The sequence below is a fragment of the Gopherus flavomarginatus genome, chromosome 3, assembly GCF_025201925.1.
Source record: "Gopherus flavomarginatus isolate rGopFla2 chromosome 3, rGopFla2.mat.asm, whole genome shotgun sequence".
Lineage (NCBI taxonomy): Eukaryota > Metazoa > Chordata > Testudines > Testudinidae > Gopherus > Gopherus flavomarginatus.
In genome coordinates, this window is record NC_066619.1 from 239,201,441 (window position 1) to 239,217,525 (window position 16,085).

The window sequence follows — 16,085 nt, forward strand, 5'->3', positions numbered from 1 at the left end:
TTCCTTCTTTGACAGGGTTACTGTCCTAGTGGATGTGAGGGAGAAACAATAGATGTGATATATCTTGATTTGGTTTCATTGAAGTTTGAAGTCTTCCAATTCTATAGATTATCTGAAACAGTAATGAGGGTATCATAACATTTCTTCCCAGATCTGGACCTTAGCATCCAAAATATGGGTGTTAGCATGAAAACCTCCAAGCTTAGTTACCAGCTTGGACCTGGTATCGCTGCCACCAGCCAGGAATTATACAGTGCCTAGCTCACTGTGGCCTCCCCAAAACCTTCCCAGGGGACCCCAAGACCCAGATTCCTTGAGTCTCACCACAAAGGGAAATAACCCACTTCCCTTCTCCCTCTTCCCCTCCAGGTGTTCCCTCCCTGGGTGCCTGGAGAGATATACAGATTCAAGCTCCGTGAATCTAAACAAAGGGATTCCACCCTCCCTGCTTCAAGTCCTTGAAACACAAGTACTGAGAGATCTAACCTCTCTCCCCCCTCACCCAGAGGGTATGCAAAGTCAGGCTTAGTAAATCTAACACAAAGAGACTTTCCCCCTGACTTCTTCCTCCCACCAATCCCCTGGTGAGCTGCAGACTCAGTTCCCTGGAGTCCCCACTAAAGAAAAACTCCAACAGGTCTTAAAAAGAAAGCTTTATATAAAAAAAAAGAAAAAGGACATAAAATGGTCTCTGTATTAAGGTGACAATATACAGGGTCAATTGCTTAAAGGAAAAAAAATGAATAAACAGCCTTATCCAAAAAGAATACACTCCAGCAACTACACACATGTAAATACAAAAAAAACCAATATAAACCTATTGTCTTACTATCCTTGTACTTACAACTTGGAAACAGAAGATTAGAAAGCCTGGAGATTCCTGTGGTCACTCTCAGAGCCGAGAAAGAGAACAGACCACAAACAAAGGACTCACACCCAAAACTTCCCTCCACCCAGATTTGAAAAAGTCTTGTTTCCTGATTGGTCCTCTGGTCAGGTGGTTCAGGTTACTGTTTGTTAACCCTTTTATAGGTGAAAGAGACATTAACCCTTAGCTATCGGTTTATGATAGAGGGTTTAACTATTTTCTGTTTTGTATCTGCAGATGGCTATGCGTTTTCTCAAGATGAAAATGGAATAGTTTCCCAATCTGAAGTAATACGAGCTTATGATACCACAAAACAAAGACCTGATGAATGGTGAAGGAATACAGCTTGCAACAGAGAGCCCTTAGAATTACTTAAGTAAGACAAACTACTAGAGCTTTGCTAGGGTCTGCTAGCAGGATCCAGTCACAAAGATTACAGGAAGATCCATGATGATCTTGTTTCATAAAGTTTGGATTAGTGTATTCAATAGACATAAGCACTGTGCAACTCTACTGTAACACGCCATCTCTTTACATTTTTCACAAGTATTTGCTTTGTCTTTGTAAACAGGGATGGAAAATTACCTTGTGTTTTGCCAGATCACTTATTTACGAGGCTGAATCAGTATTGTTCGTATATCATATTGGGGCGTCATTAATGGTCAGATTACCACTATACATAAATTATTAACATTTGTGCAGGTTCATAAGTGGCTATACTTTTAAAGTACAGTTGATAACAAGCCTTTGATTTCAACAAGTGCTGACTAACCAACATTTTAATAGTGTTAATTCACCTTATTAAGCAAGATTTCAAACCAAGTTGTTTGTGTCAAACTAGCCTAAAAATATGTTTGCCAAAGAAGTTCCATAATTGCAGTTCTCAAGAATCTCCAGTAGTCATTTGCAGAGAAATTTAAAAGGAAATTAATTTAAAGTCCTGATGTCAGAAATGCATGCTTGATTCTCCATACTTGATAAAAATACAGCATAATGAGCCTAATTGGAGTTGCCTTTATAGCACGTGCTTTCAGATCTGTGAAACTTTGCATCTTTGGTCTGATACAAGCTTTTTATTTTTTATTGTTTAATACGGCTGCCACTTTTTAGTATGGTGCTCATATTTCCAGGTTTTGTTCAATTACAAACAAAATGAAAATTGCTGTCTTACCTTTCTTCATCATAATTTTAGCCATTTTTGCAATGCTTGTGCTTTATATGCTCATCTGGTCACAATTTGATCAGAAAAGTTTGTCCTAATTCATAAAGACAGATTAGCTATTTATGGGCTTTTATTCTAAAGTTATCTAGAACATGACTTGTTAAAGCAATGTATGCCTTTTAGCTCTGTGTGCTGTGGACTCTTCCCTTTGCACCAGAGTCACCTCCTACTATGCACTCAAATATACTGAAGTAGTTCTTTACAGTTTATTTGTCACTAGCAAACCTCCATACTTTCAGCTTTTAACAAAAATGGAGGGAAAATGCACAAAAGAAAACAAAATTTTCCACAATTTGCTCAACTCAGCAGTGTAAAAGTTACACTTCTCACCAAGAGTACACTGTAAAAAGAAATTTTAAAAAATTAATTACATTTGGTATGTCTCCGCCCAATATTAAATGATGGCCTAACTTCAGATGTTACGTTTATTTGTGACAATGGCACAGTCAGAGTCCAATTTAACTTTTTGTTAACGTTTGTCTGTTTTAATACTGACTTAAAGTCCACTATAATAATTTAATTTTAATTTTATTTTATATGGAGAAAATGCTTCTTAATTTTTAAATTTTTCAGACTGCTAGGCTAAGTAAAATAGATACAGTTTTTCTTTGAACGTCAGTTGTCTGTGAATGGAACAGAAATTTTCCATTCTCCTTTCAGGTTATTAAGAACTTCATTCTTATCACTTTTTGTCCTCAAAATCATCCAATCTAGATTGTAAATAACAAGCAGTATATCTCTTCAGCTATTCCATATCCTACCAATAATTTCTTCACTATTCGTATACTTATTAAGATTAAAACTTTGTCCCCTGGCCTTTCAGCACTATGCAGGCTCCACATCTCACTTCACTACACTACGCAACTTCCTTACCTCTCATTTTGAGAAAATATACAAATCCCATCAGACATCAAAGCCCCAGCAAGGAAGACACAATATGAAAGTACATACTTAGGAGGACAAATTGATGGAACGGCCCTCCACATTTCATATGTCTGTTATGCATTCTCTTCCTCTCCCTTTCCTTGAGTGATCTTTAAACACAAGAGTACACAGAAGAAACAGGGACAAAGAAAACGTATTCCACTAGAAACAGCACTGTTAGTCAGTCATGCAGAGAAGGGCTGCCTTCAGAAAAGCCATTTCAGGCATAGATAAATAGATGGATCAATATGGGAGGGCCATATTACTTGACCTAAAGCAAGAAAAAAAATTGAGAGCATGCTGCTTTCTTAAAATATGGATCCCTATTTTTGACATCCATCAGAGAATGACCGATTTCAACAAATTTCTTAAATGACATTCCTCAGTGACTTAACTAATATAAAACAATTCAGTCCCTGCCTCTTTTTAAAAGTAAATGCATTTTTAAAAATCCTTTTCAGTTGTAAAAGGCATAAATATTGATTTGGCAGAAATTATGCAAAGCAAAGAAATGTAGTGTAAACCATTGTATTGTGATGAAATTTACAAGCAGCTTCACTTATCCTGGGTTTACCCTATAAAATAAAGCATGCTATATTTACAAGAATTCAGACAATTAAGATTCCCAGCTACTTACAGCTGATGACACAAATGACACACAGTTTAGTCCCATTCCACTTTTCTTTATTGCTAAGAAGGTAGAGGGCTGTTAGCACATCTTGTTGAGACCCTGGACTCATATTGGAATTCTAGCTGGTGATGTTGCATTATGTTATATATTGCTCTATTCGCAAAGCTGGTGTAAGTTCATCACCATGTGTGTCATCCTTGTGTGATTTTACACATTTTAATTTTAAGTAGTGCCCCACAAAATGTATTTTGAGTTTGTGAATGTACTTTTATTCCCCAATTGTAAGTCTGTTTTGGATATATTTTTACACATACTAGATGTTGCTTATTGTCATATGGTAATCAATTGTGAGATAATAGTCCTGCTTAGCAAGTTAGTAAAAAAATGCTTTTTACTGCTTATACACTTCCACTTCAAAATATAAGATCACCTCAGCAAAACATGCCTGTGTAAAACAGATTTTTTTTTAAAAAAAAATCAGTTCAGGTATACAATACACAGTTTATTTGCACATTGTTAAAGTGCACAGAAAGATAGTATATTATTTATTTAATATACCATATGTTTGTTTATTTGAGCCATTGGTTATGCAAGTATTTATTTTAATGAAAAAAATAATTTAGTCAAATTACAGTAGCTAATAATAATGCATTTATTCTGATCACTTAAACCTTTAGTTTTGTGTGAATAAAGTCCAATATGGAATTCACATGGTAATTTGCAGTCTGCCTTATGTGCACTGCATGACAATTACAAACTATTATTAAAAAATGTTTCTTTGATTAAGCCAAAACAGTGACAGTCAGAAATCAATTGATCTTGTGTGCATATTGTTATTTTAATTACTTATAAGAATGCAACAATTATTCAAAAGGTTAATTAATTGTTAAGAAATTTTATTAAGCTTAATCATCATTTGTATTTGGACTTTCTTTTGCCATTTCTTGATTTTAGACTTATATGCGGAAAGCAGCCTCAATAGATTTATAATAAATCATCTTTCTATTTGTGTAAAAATGACAGAGAAAATATTTTGAGACAGTAACAGATAGCTAAAGATTCCTATAAACACCATGAAAATCCACAATATCACAAAAAAAATTTTACAAAATGTCACAAGGATCTCTCTTCGTTGCCTTAACCTTGAATTAGAATGTACATTAAATTGAAGGAAGGGAAAATAGTGTTTTCCTATTTTTTTATCTTGATTTATACTGTATAAAAGCAGCTGTAATTTTGATGAGTTAATCATCCTGTTTGCATGAATTAATATTTTAAAGTTTTCTGAGCTAACATAGTTGTTGCAGTTGTCATTTTTCTGCCTTCATTTATAGAGTCACAACATAATGTATCCAGAAGTTAATGATCTGGATGTTAATTAAGTGGTCAGTTCAATTTTATTAGTACTGGGTATATTCTTTCCTAGCAAAACTCAACAAATGTTGTTCGATACATCTTCATTAAACAAGGAATATTTTAGCATTCCAAAAACTTGTGCCTGATGCTGCAAACCCTTTCTCTCATTGGCTTCAGTAGTTATATGAATAAAGACTACTTGTGTGAGTAAGAATTTGCAAGATTGGGCCCTTTGTTTTTTATGTATTTTGAATTAAACGTAAGCGTTTTTTCATACATACAACAATTAGTAATTGCAAAGCTGTGATCAGAACATGTAAAGCTAAAATCATGTTTTAGTGTTTCTTTATTCTAGACTAGAAGCCATAAATGCATTAATACTGTTTTTCTCGTTTGACTTGATTTTTCGTTAAGTATTTCAGTGTTTCAAAAGTATAAACTGCTGTGAAAGGCAGCTACTATGTCAAAGCAAAGTTTGTGTTCAAGGTAAGGTAGGATTTTCCAGCTCCACTGAACCATTACTGCTGAAACTGTTGTGGAAATTGTGAAGCTGCATGAATGGAGAGTTTTTGACTCAGTGTTTATGGTAGTTTTTCTCAGATTTAGTTTTAACTGGACATTAAATGCCCTGTGTGTTTTATTAAATTTTAGTAACGCTTTCAGTTCTATGCAGTGTTACATGTCATTGGCATTTTGTGAATGTGCATGTTCTGAACTGCAATTTTTTAATGTTTTGTCTTTTAATTGTTATTAAAAAATTGAATAAACTTTGCCATTAAATAAAAATGACCTTGAAAGTTTTGGTTGCAAGTGCTACAAGTTAAGTTCAAAGCAAAACTTTTTCACATTTCTTTATTTCTATTTTAATCAGTTGAAATGAGGCATACTGGAAATAAAATAGCTTTCAGACTAGTACCCGAACACTTTTGTATTACTCTAGCAAATGGAGAAAATACTGCAGTATTTTACAACTTTTAATAAATATGATTGTTTGCAGAGGCCCACTCATGGTCCCACTGATGTCAATGAGGAGTTTGCTTTAAACATTGAAAAGGGACCATGGAGGATTGCAACTAACCCAGTGAGGCAGGGTCTGAGGATACTCATGGTAAAGAACAGGAAGAGCATACTTTCAAACAGGAAAGCTTTTCAGTGGAAGAGCCAAGGAAGAGACTAATTAAAAGGGAGTCTTGTTTGATTTTTATGAGGGTTTGGTGTTAAAGGTCCATCATCCACTGTCACTGCCAAAAGATGTTTCTCCCTTAATGGTGTGTATCACCTGAATAAGAGTGGAAGTATCCAGACCAGAATTGAAATGTGGTTGTAGACAGGTATTAATCCCTTATGTATATGGAGTTAATTTCAAAAGTGACAGGGGATGTAAGTTGATCAGAAAAGAGTATTAAAGTGACATATTATTTAAAAATGCACATCTTTTGCAGTTAGTGTGCAAAATAAGTTTAACACAGACTGATCTGATATTCTTTCAGGGGCATATTTAGTGAGCAGATGAAACTTTCACTGAAGTCAGTGAATCCAAATCTGCGCCCTTACTACACTGTAAATACAGAATATTCCTGTTCCAGTCAACTGAGCGGCTCCAGATTTCCACAAGAGAAATTGGAAGCAGAATTTGGCCCAATATCCTTAATATTGCTGTCAAGTTATAGATACTAGCAAGAAGTATATCAGGAACTTTGCATTGTCAGTTTTATCAGTCCAATTTTGTTTTTTAGAAGTAGTGAACAACCACAACTCCAGTAGAAGTCAATTGGAGCTGCAGATGCACAGCACCTCTGAAAATTAAATCCATAATGTGTATGAATCTGACAATATTCAGTTACTAGGCTTGATTATCCTGTCACTTTTACTTATTTTAGACTGATGTCACTCCACTGAAGTTAGTGGAGTTAATTTACACTAGTAAAAGTGGAAGAAGACTCAAGCCCACTGTGCTCACAGTGCTGATTAATCTAAATTGCAGCATTGCATTCCATAAACATGTATTAACCTAATTCATTTCACGCAATTTATTTAACATACACCACCTAACCCCTTCAAAACAAACATCATAACTGGTCATTAAAACTACATCACAGACCTGAATGTAATTTACCTTTTATCTCTAATAAATGTATCTGACAAAGTGGGTATTCACCTATGAAAGCTTATGCTCCAATATGTCTGTTAGTCTATAAGGTGCCACAGGACTCTTTGTCACTTTTTACAAACCCAGACTAACATGGCTACCCCTCTGATACTATAATAGTTTAGGAGATTATTACAGTTTATGGATTTTTTTAGCATCCATATTGCCATAGCTATAGTTCTTCCTCTTCATTGGGGATGAAATTCACCATTCCTACACCTAGCCCAAATAAATCAGACTTCGTGCTGGAGAGTCTACAGGGATAGGGAAAATTCAACCTTTAAACCATAAGCAGGCTGTGATCATTATTTCAGTCCATGGACTTGAATAGTGTCTCATTGCCCACACTAGGGTTTTGTCACAAGCTCCACATAAATATGGATACAGTAATCCAAGGACCTCTTTCCAGGCTTCCCACCTCATGTGGCACACAGGTTATTCAAAGGCCCATCTGCACAGCTGCTTCATCCACACCCCTTTTTTGTCAAGGTCTAAAGGCCCCATCAAGATTCTAAGAACCTGATCCCAATCCTGTATTAAAATACTCACGTGCATGAAGCTGAGCAAGTGCTTTACAGAATTAGGGCCAGAGTTTGACATCTTGCAGGATCATGCCCTACGGTCAGATTTTGTGCCATAGGTGTCCTTTACTCACATTAGCTAATGCTTAAACAATGAAACTACCTGTGTGAGTAAGATCAGTGTTACTAAAAGTTGCCAACTCTGTCTCTATGTTATTAATGCATTCATGGATTCATACTTTAAAGTTAGAAGGGACCATTATGATCATCTAGTCTGACATCCTGCATAACATAGGCCACATAATTTTACCAAGTCTGTGACTTGTTGTTGCAATGGAGCATACTTTAAGACAGAATCCACCACATCCCCTAAGTAAGTCATTCCAGTGGTTAATTGCCTTCACTGTTTTACCCTTTTTCCGAGTCTGAATTCATCCAATTCTCAGCTTCCACTCACTGGATCGTGTTATGCTTTGTCTGCTAAATCCTCTCCTCATGGATGTACTTGTAGACCCCTATCACGTCTCCTCTGATCCATCTCGCTCTCTGACATGGTAGTGCCACTCTTAATAGTTGTGTGAACTGATCTTACAGGCTGCTCCCAAACAATGACAGATTTATTTACTGTATAAACTCTTGGGTAATTTTTTCCAGAAAATATTTAATACTTTCTTTAAGGACCTAGTCCTGTATGCCTTATTCAAACAAAACTCCTGTTGAAGTCAGAATCAGGCCTTACAGGGCATTAACAGAGATGTGCAAAATTCTACCTGCCCCTTCCTGGAGAGAAGTAATTTTTTTTCTCTTTGATAAGCGAATACAATGTGTTAATTTCTTCATAATCATCATGCTAAGGGTTGGGCAAATAGACTTTTTTAACTAGACTGGTAAATTTCATAGCAATTTTACAAGGATGTGAAATAAAGTCTTAAATTATTTTTAAATGTATCCATTATTGTATTATGATTTTAGGTGTGAATGAAAGTCAAAGTCCATACATTTTCAATATTAGCTGCATATTAGATTTAAAATGTCAAATGTATAGAATCAAGAGAATCTTCTTCCTCTTGCTTATACAGTTCTACTACTACAACATTTCTAGTAGAAATGGCTATTGACACTTCATGTCGACAATGCAATGAAAAAAATATGAAAAGATTATGAAAAAATACAATTGGAAAACTAGAATATAAAGTAAAAAATGAAATACCTGACCATTTATTTTTAAAGAACAAAATTCTACTTAAATCTTGAGGAAAAATTAATGAAATTCAGAAAGATCCCTAGTCTGGTCCCGTTGGCTTGAATGAGAGCAGAATCTGACTGAAGTGTATGGTAAGCAGCAACAGAAAGCAAACTTTTCTGGAGAAATGGCCCACATTTTTAATGTAAAAAAGATGGACATTTTAACTAAATTCCTTAATTTTATACTAATTTAAATATGCTTTTGATAATTAAACTTGCCGTAATGCTTGTGTAACGGAACCATCTATTATAATAAAATATTTCAAGAATACCTAGCACATCAGCAGATCTGGTTTGGCAAGATAAGCAAGTTCAGTGTAGAGATACAGGAAACCCAAACAGACAGAATGGCTTTATCTGTGTATAGAAGTACATGAAAGGTAGAGGCCCTGACTGGACTCATTTTTCCTTTCCCTTGATTTGTTATTGTGTTAACGTTTGGGGTTGGGTTGGTTTGTTTTGGTTTATATTGGTTGGTTGGTTATTTTTGCAAGGGAACAGAGGAAGAATCCTAGTTCTATAATGGGATATTGTAAATTCAAGCAGTGTAGTAAACAATTTAATATAATGATCTTTATTTTGATATACACTTTAAATTCATCAGTTATGTTAATCTGACTAGTTAACTGCATATTCAACACTGTTATAAACTATATTAAATCTGCAGCATCACAGATGTATGGATGTAAAATAGTTTGCAAAAGAACAAAATTTACTACTACTTTTAATGTATAGAAAACAAAATACAAATGTATTGACACTGTAACCAAACGAACATTGCTTAATAGGCTCACGGTTTGTGAGTGGCATTCTGTAGAGAATTACAACCAAAAGTTAAAATTTCAACCAGTTTGACATAAAACAATTCAATATGACTACTAAATAATTAATGTTGTCAATGCTGTACATACATTTTAAATTACAAATTTGTCTTTACATTTTATACATTACTAATTTTACAAATAGAACTTGGAGACCACTTTGTCCAATTTGTATTTATATACATGTTGCTGAACAAAATGCTTACAGCAAATTTTCCTTTAATAAAAATGCTTTGAAGTAATAATGTTTTTAGGATTTTACATAAATGATCTCTGTTGTGCACGTTGTACTTTTTTTCCATATATAATAATCTGACTACTGGGAGACTGGGCATGTTTTAAACTAAACTTAAACAGTATTAAAATATTTGGCCCTATCTTTCTAATACTTTACTTTCAAAAGTAAATTTTATGCTCCCTAATCTCAGTTATATTATGTGCACTTTAAAAAAAATCTGATTCTGGTATCTATAATCATGGACAATTCCCCACACTCCCCATTTTTATACCTTTCTTCCCTCAACCCCAGGTCAGGATCCTGCGACCCTTACTCACCTCAGCAGTATCATTGCAGTAAGTGGGACTATTCTGGTGAGTAAACGATTGTTCAAGAGTTGCAGAATCAGGCCCCTGGTTTGTTATAACAGAGTTAATGTCATTTGGACTTCAAAAGTAATTTATAACTCTTCTAGCTATGTTATTAATAATTTTATCCCAAATTGGTCTTCTACATCTCTCTGCAGAAATTCTGCACAAATTAGAATAAATTATCAAAAGGTCACTTTTTGAGAGGAATAAATGTTTAAAATGTTTCATGATCTATATGCAGTTGTGACCCAAGTACAAGGAAACTGTAAGTATTTGTACCAGTTTCTACACAATCTTGCACTTTTAAATGGGCAACTCCCCCAATAACATGGTTTTGAGTTCCATAACTACAGAACATATTAACGTGAAATGTACCCTGCAGCAGTATACCGCCTGTGGCTATATTACTTTTGAAAACTCCTAGCTAAAATCTGGGCAGCTCCTCTCGGCTAGGGAAGGTTCTGGTTGGAGAGGATAGCCGAAATAGGGTGATGACACCAAAAATCCAGCTGGTTGACTTAGGTGGATAGAATGGCCTGTTTGTAAGCAGCCCGGTGTGTAAGGTGAAGGTGGAGATGCCACTAAGCACCCAGATTCTGCTCTGGCGAAAGAGAACCTGCGAATGGAGCCTCCAGTAGAACTCGAACTGGTTGCAGTACTGGACTGTCTGGACGGTGTCCGGAGGCTAGTGGAGGTCAGGATCATTGGAAGAGTCTCGATCTGATAGCTTCGGAGAGAGAATCGTATTGGCTGCTGCGATGTTTGTTTAGGTCTTAAACACGTGCAACAGTAAACAGCTACCAACGAACCCACAATAACGAAGGCGATGAATATGGATCCAACAATAAGGAAAGGAACGTAGATGGGCTCTGAATTAAAAAAAAAAAGTACATTTTAACACTCCAAAATAGCTCATCTATTTAACTCTGCAGTTTTCAAATTCCCACATTATTCTTAAACTCTCATCAACTACCGCGCTTGTTAAAAGGTGCTCCTTTCACCTATTACAAATAAACTGTGAACTGCGTGCCAGCAGTAAGTATGATCTGATACTAAGTAACAACTTCACTGATCCTGCAATAAGCTGCATTTGATTTTTAATTAGCCTTTAGTTCCTACATGCAGAAATTAAAAGTCTTTGCTGCTGACTATTTTAATAGACTAATTCCTAGTGTTACTGTTTAGATCAGGGCTGGAATCCTCAATGGTTAGTCCGCATGGTCCTGTTTACTGCACGACTATAGTTTTCAGTGGTTGGTTTGGTTTTCCCTTTGTTCAGGAATCATGCTCCACTTTTCCAACAAGTTTTTTCGGAAATTTACTCACTGCTGCAAATTATAACTGCCTGAAACTATGGCCTAACTCTTCAAAAGCTCCAGTCCCTTTTTAGGGGGCAAGTAACTTCAGAGTGAACGATTTTCAGCCAAATATCTTTCAACGCTGTTGCTGGATTACTTGTTTGCTTTTACATATATTCCTGGAACCCCAGTCTGAATCTTTTTACAGTTAAAGTTAGTCACGTCTGGAAAGGAAAAAATAAAACGGCCACGGATAGGGCTTTCCAGCTGCTCCTTCACTGCAAGGTAACTAGCTCTTTAATATAAACTCGCCTTTAAGTAAGTTTGATGGGATTTAAATGGTTGGGCCACTCCTAAGCTGTGGGGGTGATTACACCAGACCCGTAGTGCCAGCACGTGGGGGCTAGTTCGCCACCGATCTGAGCGGTTCTGAGGCGCTCTTCGGCCGACGCTGGCCCGGGAGCCGGCTTCAGTCGGCTGAAGGCCGCGGGTTTTATTCTCGCTCAGGATGCCCCAGCCGCACCGTTGAGCAGTTACGAGGTATAAAACTACCCCGCCTTTGCGCGTCCTCCGCGCGGCCAAGGACCCGGTAACGCGGCTTCCCGCTTGGCTGCTCAAGAGCCCCAGTAGCGCCGCTGGCTTAGCCCCGAGCGCGCTTCCCGGCCCTGGCTCTGGGGACGTGCGTGGCCGGGGCTGCGCCAGACGGCGGCCCCATGGCGCTACCGCAAGAGCGCACCCAGCGGCGGGGAGCGGGCGGCGGTCTGCCCCTGCCTGGCACTAGCGCCGCAGGGAGCCCCAGACCCCGCCGCGCCGCCAGGGGAAGCCGGACTCAGCCCCGTGCCAGTCTCGCCCTTCACCTGCCGCCGCATCCCCGGCCGCCCGGTGCCTCGCTCGCTTCCTAGGGAAACTTTCTGGGTCCGCCCGGCCGCGGGTAGCGCGGGGGCGCGTCCGGAGCAGGCCGCCCACAGCAGCGGGGGGCTGGGGCGGGAGGGGACCGGGACCGCACTCCGCAGCGACCGGCCGCGCCTCACCGCCCGCGAGCCGCCTCGGGCTCTAGCGCCCTGCCCGCGGCTGGTCCCAGCGCCGGCTCCAAGCTGGGGCCCCGCGCCCGCCCGGCGCAGCAGCTGGAGCGTCAGGCCCCGGGCAGGAGGAACCGGCGGGCGGAGCGGGCCGGACACTCACGGGCTGTCACCCCCGGGGGCTGCGGCTCGCGGTCGTTGGTGCAGCCGCCTTGCTCCAGCCGGGCCTCGGCGGCGGCGCAGCAGTAGCGCAGGGCGCAGGAGCCGCAGCAGATGGTGGCGTCCGGCGTGTCGAAGTCCTCCGGGCACGGGAAGCCCTCGTGGTAGCGGCCGTGCCCGTCCACCCAGCCGTGGCAATACTCGCCCCCCGCCGGCTGGGCGGACGCGCCCCAGCCCAGGAAGCCCAGCAGCAGGTAGCGCAGCAGCAGCCCCCGGTCCCCCATGGCGGCGGCAGCGGGACCCGCTCCCGGCTCAGCCCAGGCTCGGCGCCCGGCTCCCCGCCTCACGGCCGCGGCAGCAACTTCTGCTCGCGGCCACATCCCAGGCGGCGCCCGGCGGGCGAGGCTAGCGGGGCTGCCCCCGCCAGCAGCGCTAGACGCGCACACGGGCTGCTGCCGCGCCGCTCCCGCCCGGCTCCTAGCGGCCCCCGGCGCACCGCGCCCATGGGGGGCCGGGGGAGGCAGCTCTCCTGAGCGCAGCCCCCCCTTGCTGGGGGAGGGCGCTGAGCTCCCGGTCCCTGCTCGCCCCTGACTGTCTGGGGGAGCAGCTGGAGCCCCGCCCAGAGCCCCGCCCGCCTGCGATTTCTCTAGGCCCCCCCCTTCCCAATTTCCCCAGCTCCCCAGTTACATGCGGTGTTGGCAATGTAGTCATTGGTTGGAAATTTGAATTGAAATTGAAACATTAATACACATTTTAAAGGCATATAGGGTATGTGAGGAAATACTTGTGCCTGAGAAAGCAAAATGGGTTAGAAAAGTCTGCACAAAGACTCGCAGGGCCGTCCAGGGGAAGTGCAAGTTTGGCAATTTGCCCCGGTTCCCACAGGGGACCCTACTAGAATATAGTCATCTATAGAATTGCAACTTTTTTTTATGGAAGGGGCCCCCGAAATTGCTTTGCCCCAGGCCCCCTCACTCTTCTGGGCAGTCCTGAGACTAGCTTCCTCATATAGCTGTTATTTATGACAACGTCAGCAGTCTTGTTTCTGCTATATTAACCTACCTAATAATTTCAAATTATTATTAATAAGCAAGGTCTGAATGAGTTCTCCCCTGACAGCTAGTGATGAGCCAGCTGTGGGTGAAAAGGCTTCAGGACCAGACTGAATTTACATGAACACACCTACTCTGCTCAAATATCCAGCACACAGGGAGCTGTGCTGCTTAAGTGAACAATTTTGGCTGGTGTTGGGTTACAAATCACTTAAGTATTAAATGTGCGGATCATTAAATGTTGTTATTCCCTCAGTGCTTAATTTGTGAGGGTTTCCCAGGGCTCAGTCCCAGCACCTCTAGGCTTGGCACTGCATAGCCCTGGAACCTCTGGGCTTGTCACGTCAGTTACAAAAGTAACAAACTTGCTTGAGCCCCAGCACCTCTTTCATTACAAATTAAGCACTGGTCATCCTCAACTGAACTGCCCTTGCTAAGCAGGAGGTTTGGATGCCATATCCTAGTGCAGAGAGAGAGGGAGGGTGGGGTACAGGTGTTCTGCTTGGTGGTGTGGGATCTGCCTAAGAGTCACAGGCACTATTTGACTTGCCCCTCTCTCCTGTTTAGAGAAAGAGCTGATTAGGCTTCATAAAGAGTCTTTTGGGTTTGTTAAATGGTCACTAGAGCTGAAATCACTGATAATCAGGTCTAAGTGCTTCTGTGGAAGAGACAGCCTAGCCTGCACTAGCAGCAAGGTTCCCTCACTGAGAGCTGGGTAGAACCTCAAGAGACTGAGGCCATGTCCACACTACAGAGTAAAATCGAAATGAATAAAATCGATTTTATAAAACAGATCTTATAAAATCGATTTTACGCGTCCACACTAGGGCACATTACTTCGGTGTTGTGCGTCCATGGTCCCAGACTACCATCGATTTCCGGAGCGGTGCACTCTGGGTAGCTCAGTAAAAGAATGGGACCAATAACTTCGATTTCCGTCCACACTAACCCTAAATCGATTTAGTAATATCGATTTTAGGGTTACTCCTTTCGTTTAGCTGGAGTACAGAAATCGATTTTAAGACCCCTTAAAATCGATTTTAAATGCCTTGTAGTGTGGACGGGTACAGCGTTAAATCGATTTAACGCTGTTTAAATCGATTTAACGCTGTAGTGTGGACCTGGCCTGACTCGCAGTTGTCACAGTGGCAGGTGGCAGCAGAAGGTGAAGGTGCAGGGACATCGGGGATGAAGGGATAGAGTGAAGTAGCACAACAAACAACAGTGGCCAGAGCATTGGACTTTGTTTTAGTGACTCTGCTCCAGAATGCCAAATTTGTGACTGGGAAACTTATATAAATATACCAGTACGTTTCCTAGTAGGCCAAGATTTTTAAAATGCATTATTTTCCAAGGTCATTATCTCACATCATTGTTATCTCAAGAGGTCATTATCTTGGGGAGTTTCTGTACTAAACTTGATTATTATAATTATTTTTTATGTAAGAATGGCCATATTGGGTCAGACCAACATGCAGAAAGCCTTTTAAGCCAGTCACTGTCAAAGCCAATTTTAGAAGAACTTAAACTTAATGAGGCTATTAGGAATGCTGGAAACACAACTCAGTTTATAGAAAAAAGAACAAGGAGTATTTGTGGCACCTACGAGACTAGCAAGCAAGTGATACCACCCACTATAAACTGGAGGCCAATTTTAAATGCATTTCATTTGTTAATTCTGAAGTTGGACAGAAATTAAAAGGTACAGTGACTGGAGTGAAATCCCTGCAAGCTGCATGGACGCTTTTCAAAGATACTATAATAGAGGCCTAACTTAAATGTATACCCCAAATTAAGAAACACAGTAACAGAACTAAAAAAGAACCACCATGGCTTAACAACCATGTAAAAGAAGCAGTGGGAGATAAAAAGGCATCTTTTAAAAAGTGGAAGTCAAATCCTAGTGAGGTAAATAGAAAGCATAAACACTGCCAAATTAAGTGTAAAAATGTAGTAGGGAAAGCCAAAAAAGAGTTTGAAGAACAGCTAGCCAAAAACTCAAAAGGTAATAACAACATGATTTTTAAGTATATCAGAAGCAGGAAGCCTGCTAAACAACCAGTGGGGCCCATTGACGATCGAAATATAAAAGGAGCACTTAAAGATGATAAAGTCATTGTGGAGAAACCAAATGAATTCTTTGCTTCAGTCTTCACAGCTGAGGATATTAGAGAGATTCCCAAACCTGAGCCGGCTTTTGTAGGTGACAAATCTGAGGAATTGTCACAGATT

At 40.2% G+C, this 16,085-nt stretch overlaps 2 protein-coding genes across 6 annotated transcripts in view; one reads left to right on the forward strand and one right to left on the reverse strand.

Annotated features, from left to right (window-relative positions):
* Positions 1 to 5,801, forward strand: part of ATP8A1 (ATPase phospholipid transporting 8A1) — a 267,561-nt gene extending 261,760 nt beyond the window's left edge. For all 5 annotated transcript variants that reach the window (XM_050947405.1, XM_050947406.1, XM_050947404.1 and 2 more), the window contains one exon: positions 1,106 to 5,801. In XM_050947405.1, coding sequence (XP_050803362.1) covers positions 1,106 to 1,203 — 98 coding nt within the window. In that variant the 3' untranslated portion in view covers positions 1,204 to 5,801. The remainder of the gene's footprint in view (positions 1 to 1,105) is intronic.
* A 3,295-nt stretch (positions 5,802 to 9,096) lies between these two features.
* Positions 9,097 to 13,181, reverse strand: SHISA3 (shisa family member 3). Its single transcript, XM_050948022.1, has 2 exons — positions 12,806 to 13,181; positions 9,097 to 11,194 (listed from the first exon to the last, which is right to left on the reverse strand). Exons 1-2 carry the CDS (start codon positions 13,179 to 13,181, stop codon positions 10,746 to 10,748), a joined length of 825 nt encoding a protein of 274 aa, XP_050803979.1. The 3' UTR covers positions 9,097 to 10,745.
* Positions 13,182 to 16,085: the final 2,904 nt, after the last annotated feature.

Coding starts and splice junctions, on each gene's coding strand:
- SHISA3 (XM_050948022.1), bottom strand. CDS start 13,181: ATGTGGCCGCGAGCAGAAGTTGCTGCCGCGGCCGTGAGGCGGGGAGCC. Junction 11,195..12,805: donor GCCCCCGGGGGTGACAGCCC/GTGAGTGTCCGG, acceptor TTTTTAATTCAG/AGCCCATCTACGTTCCTTTC.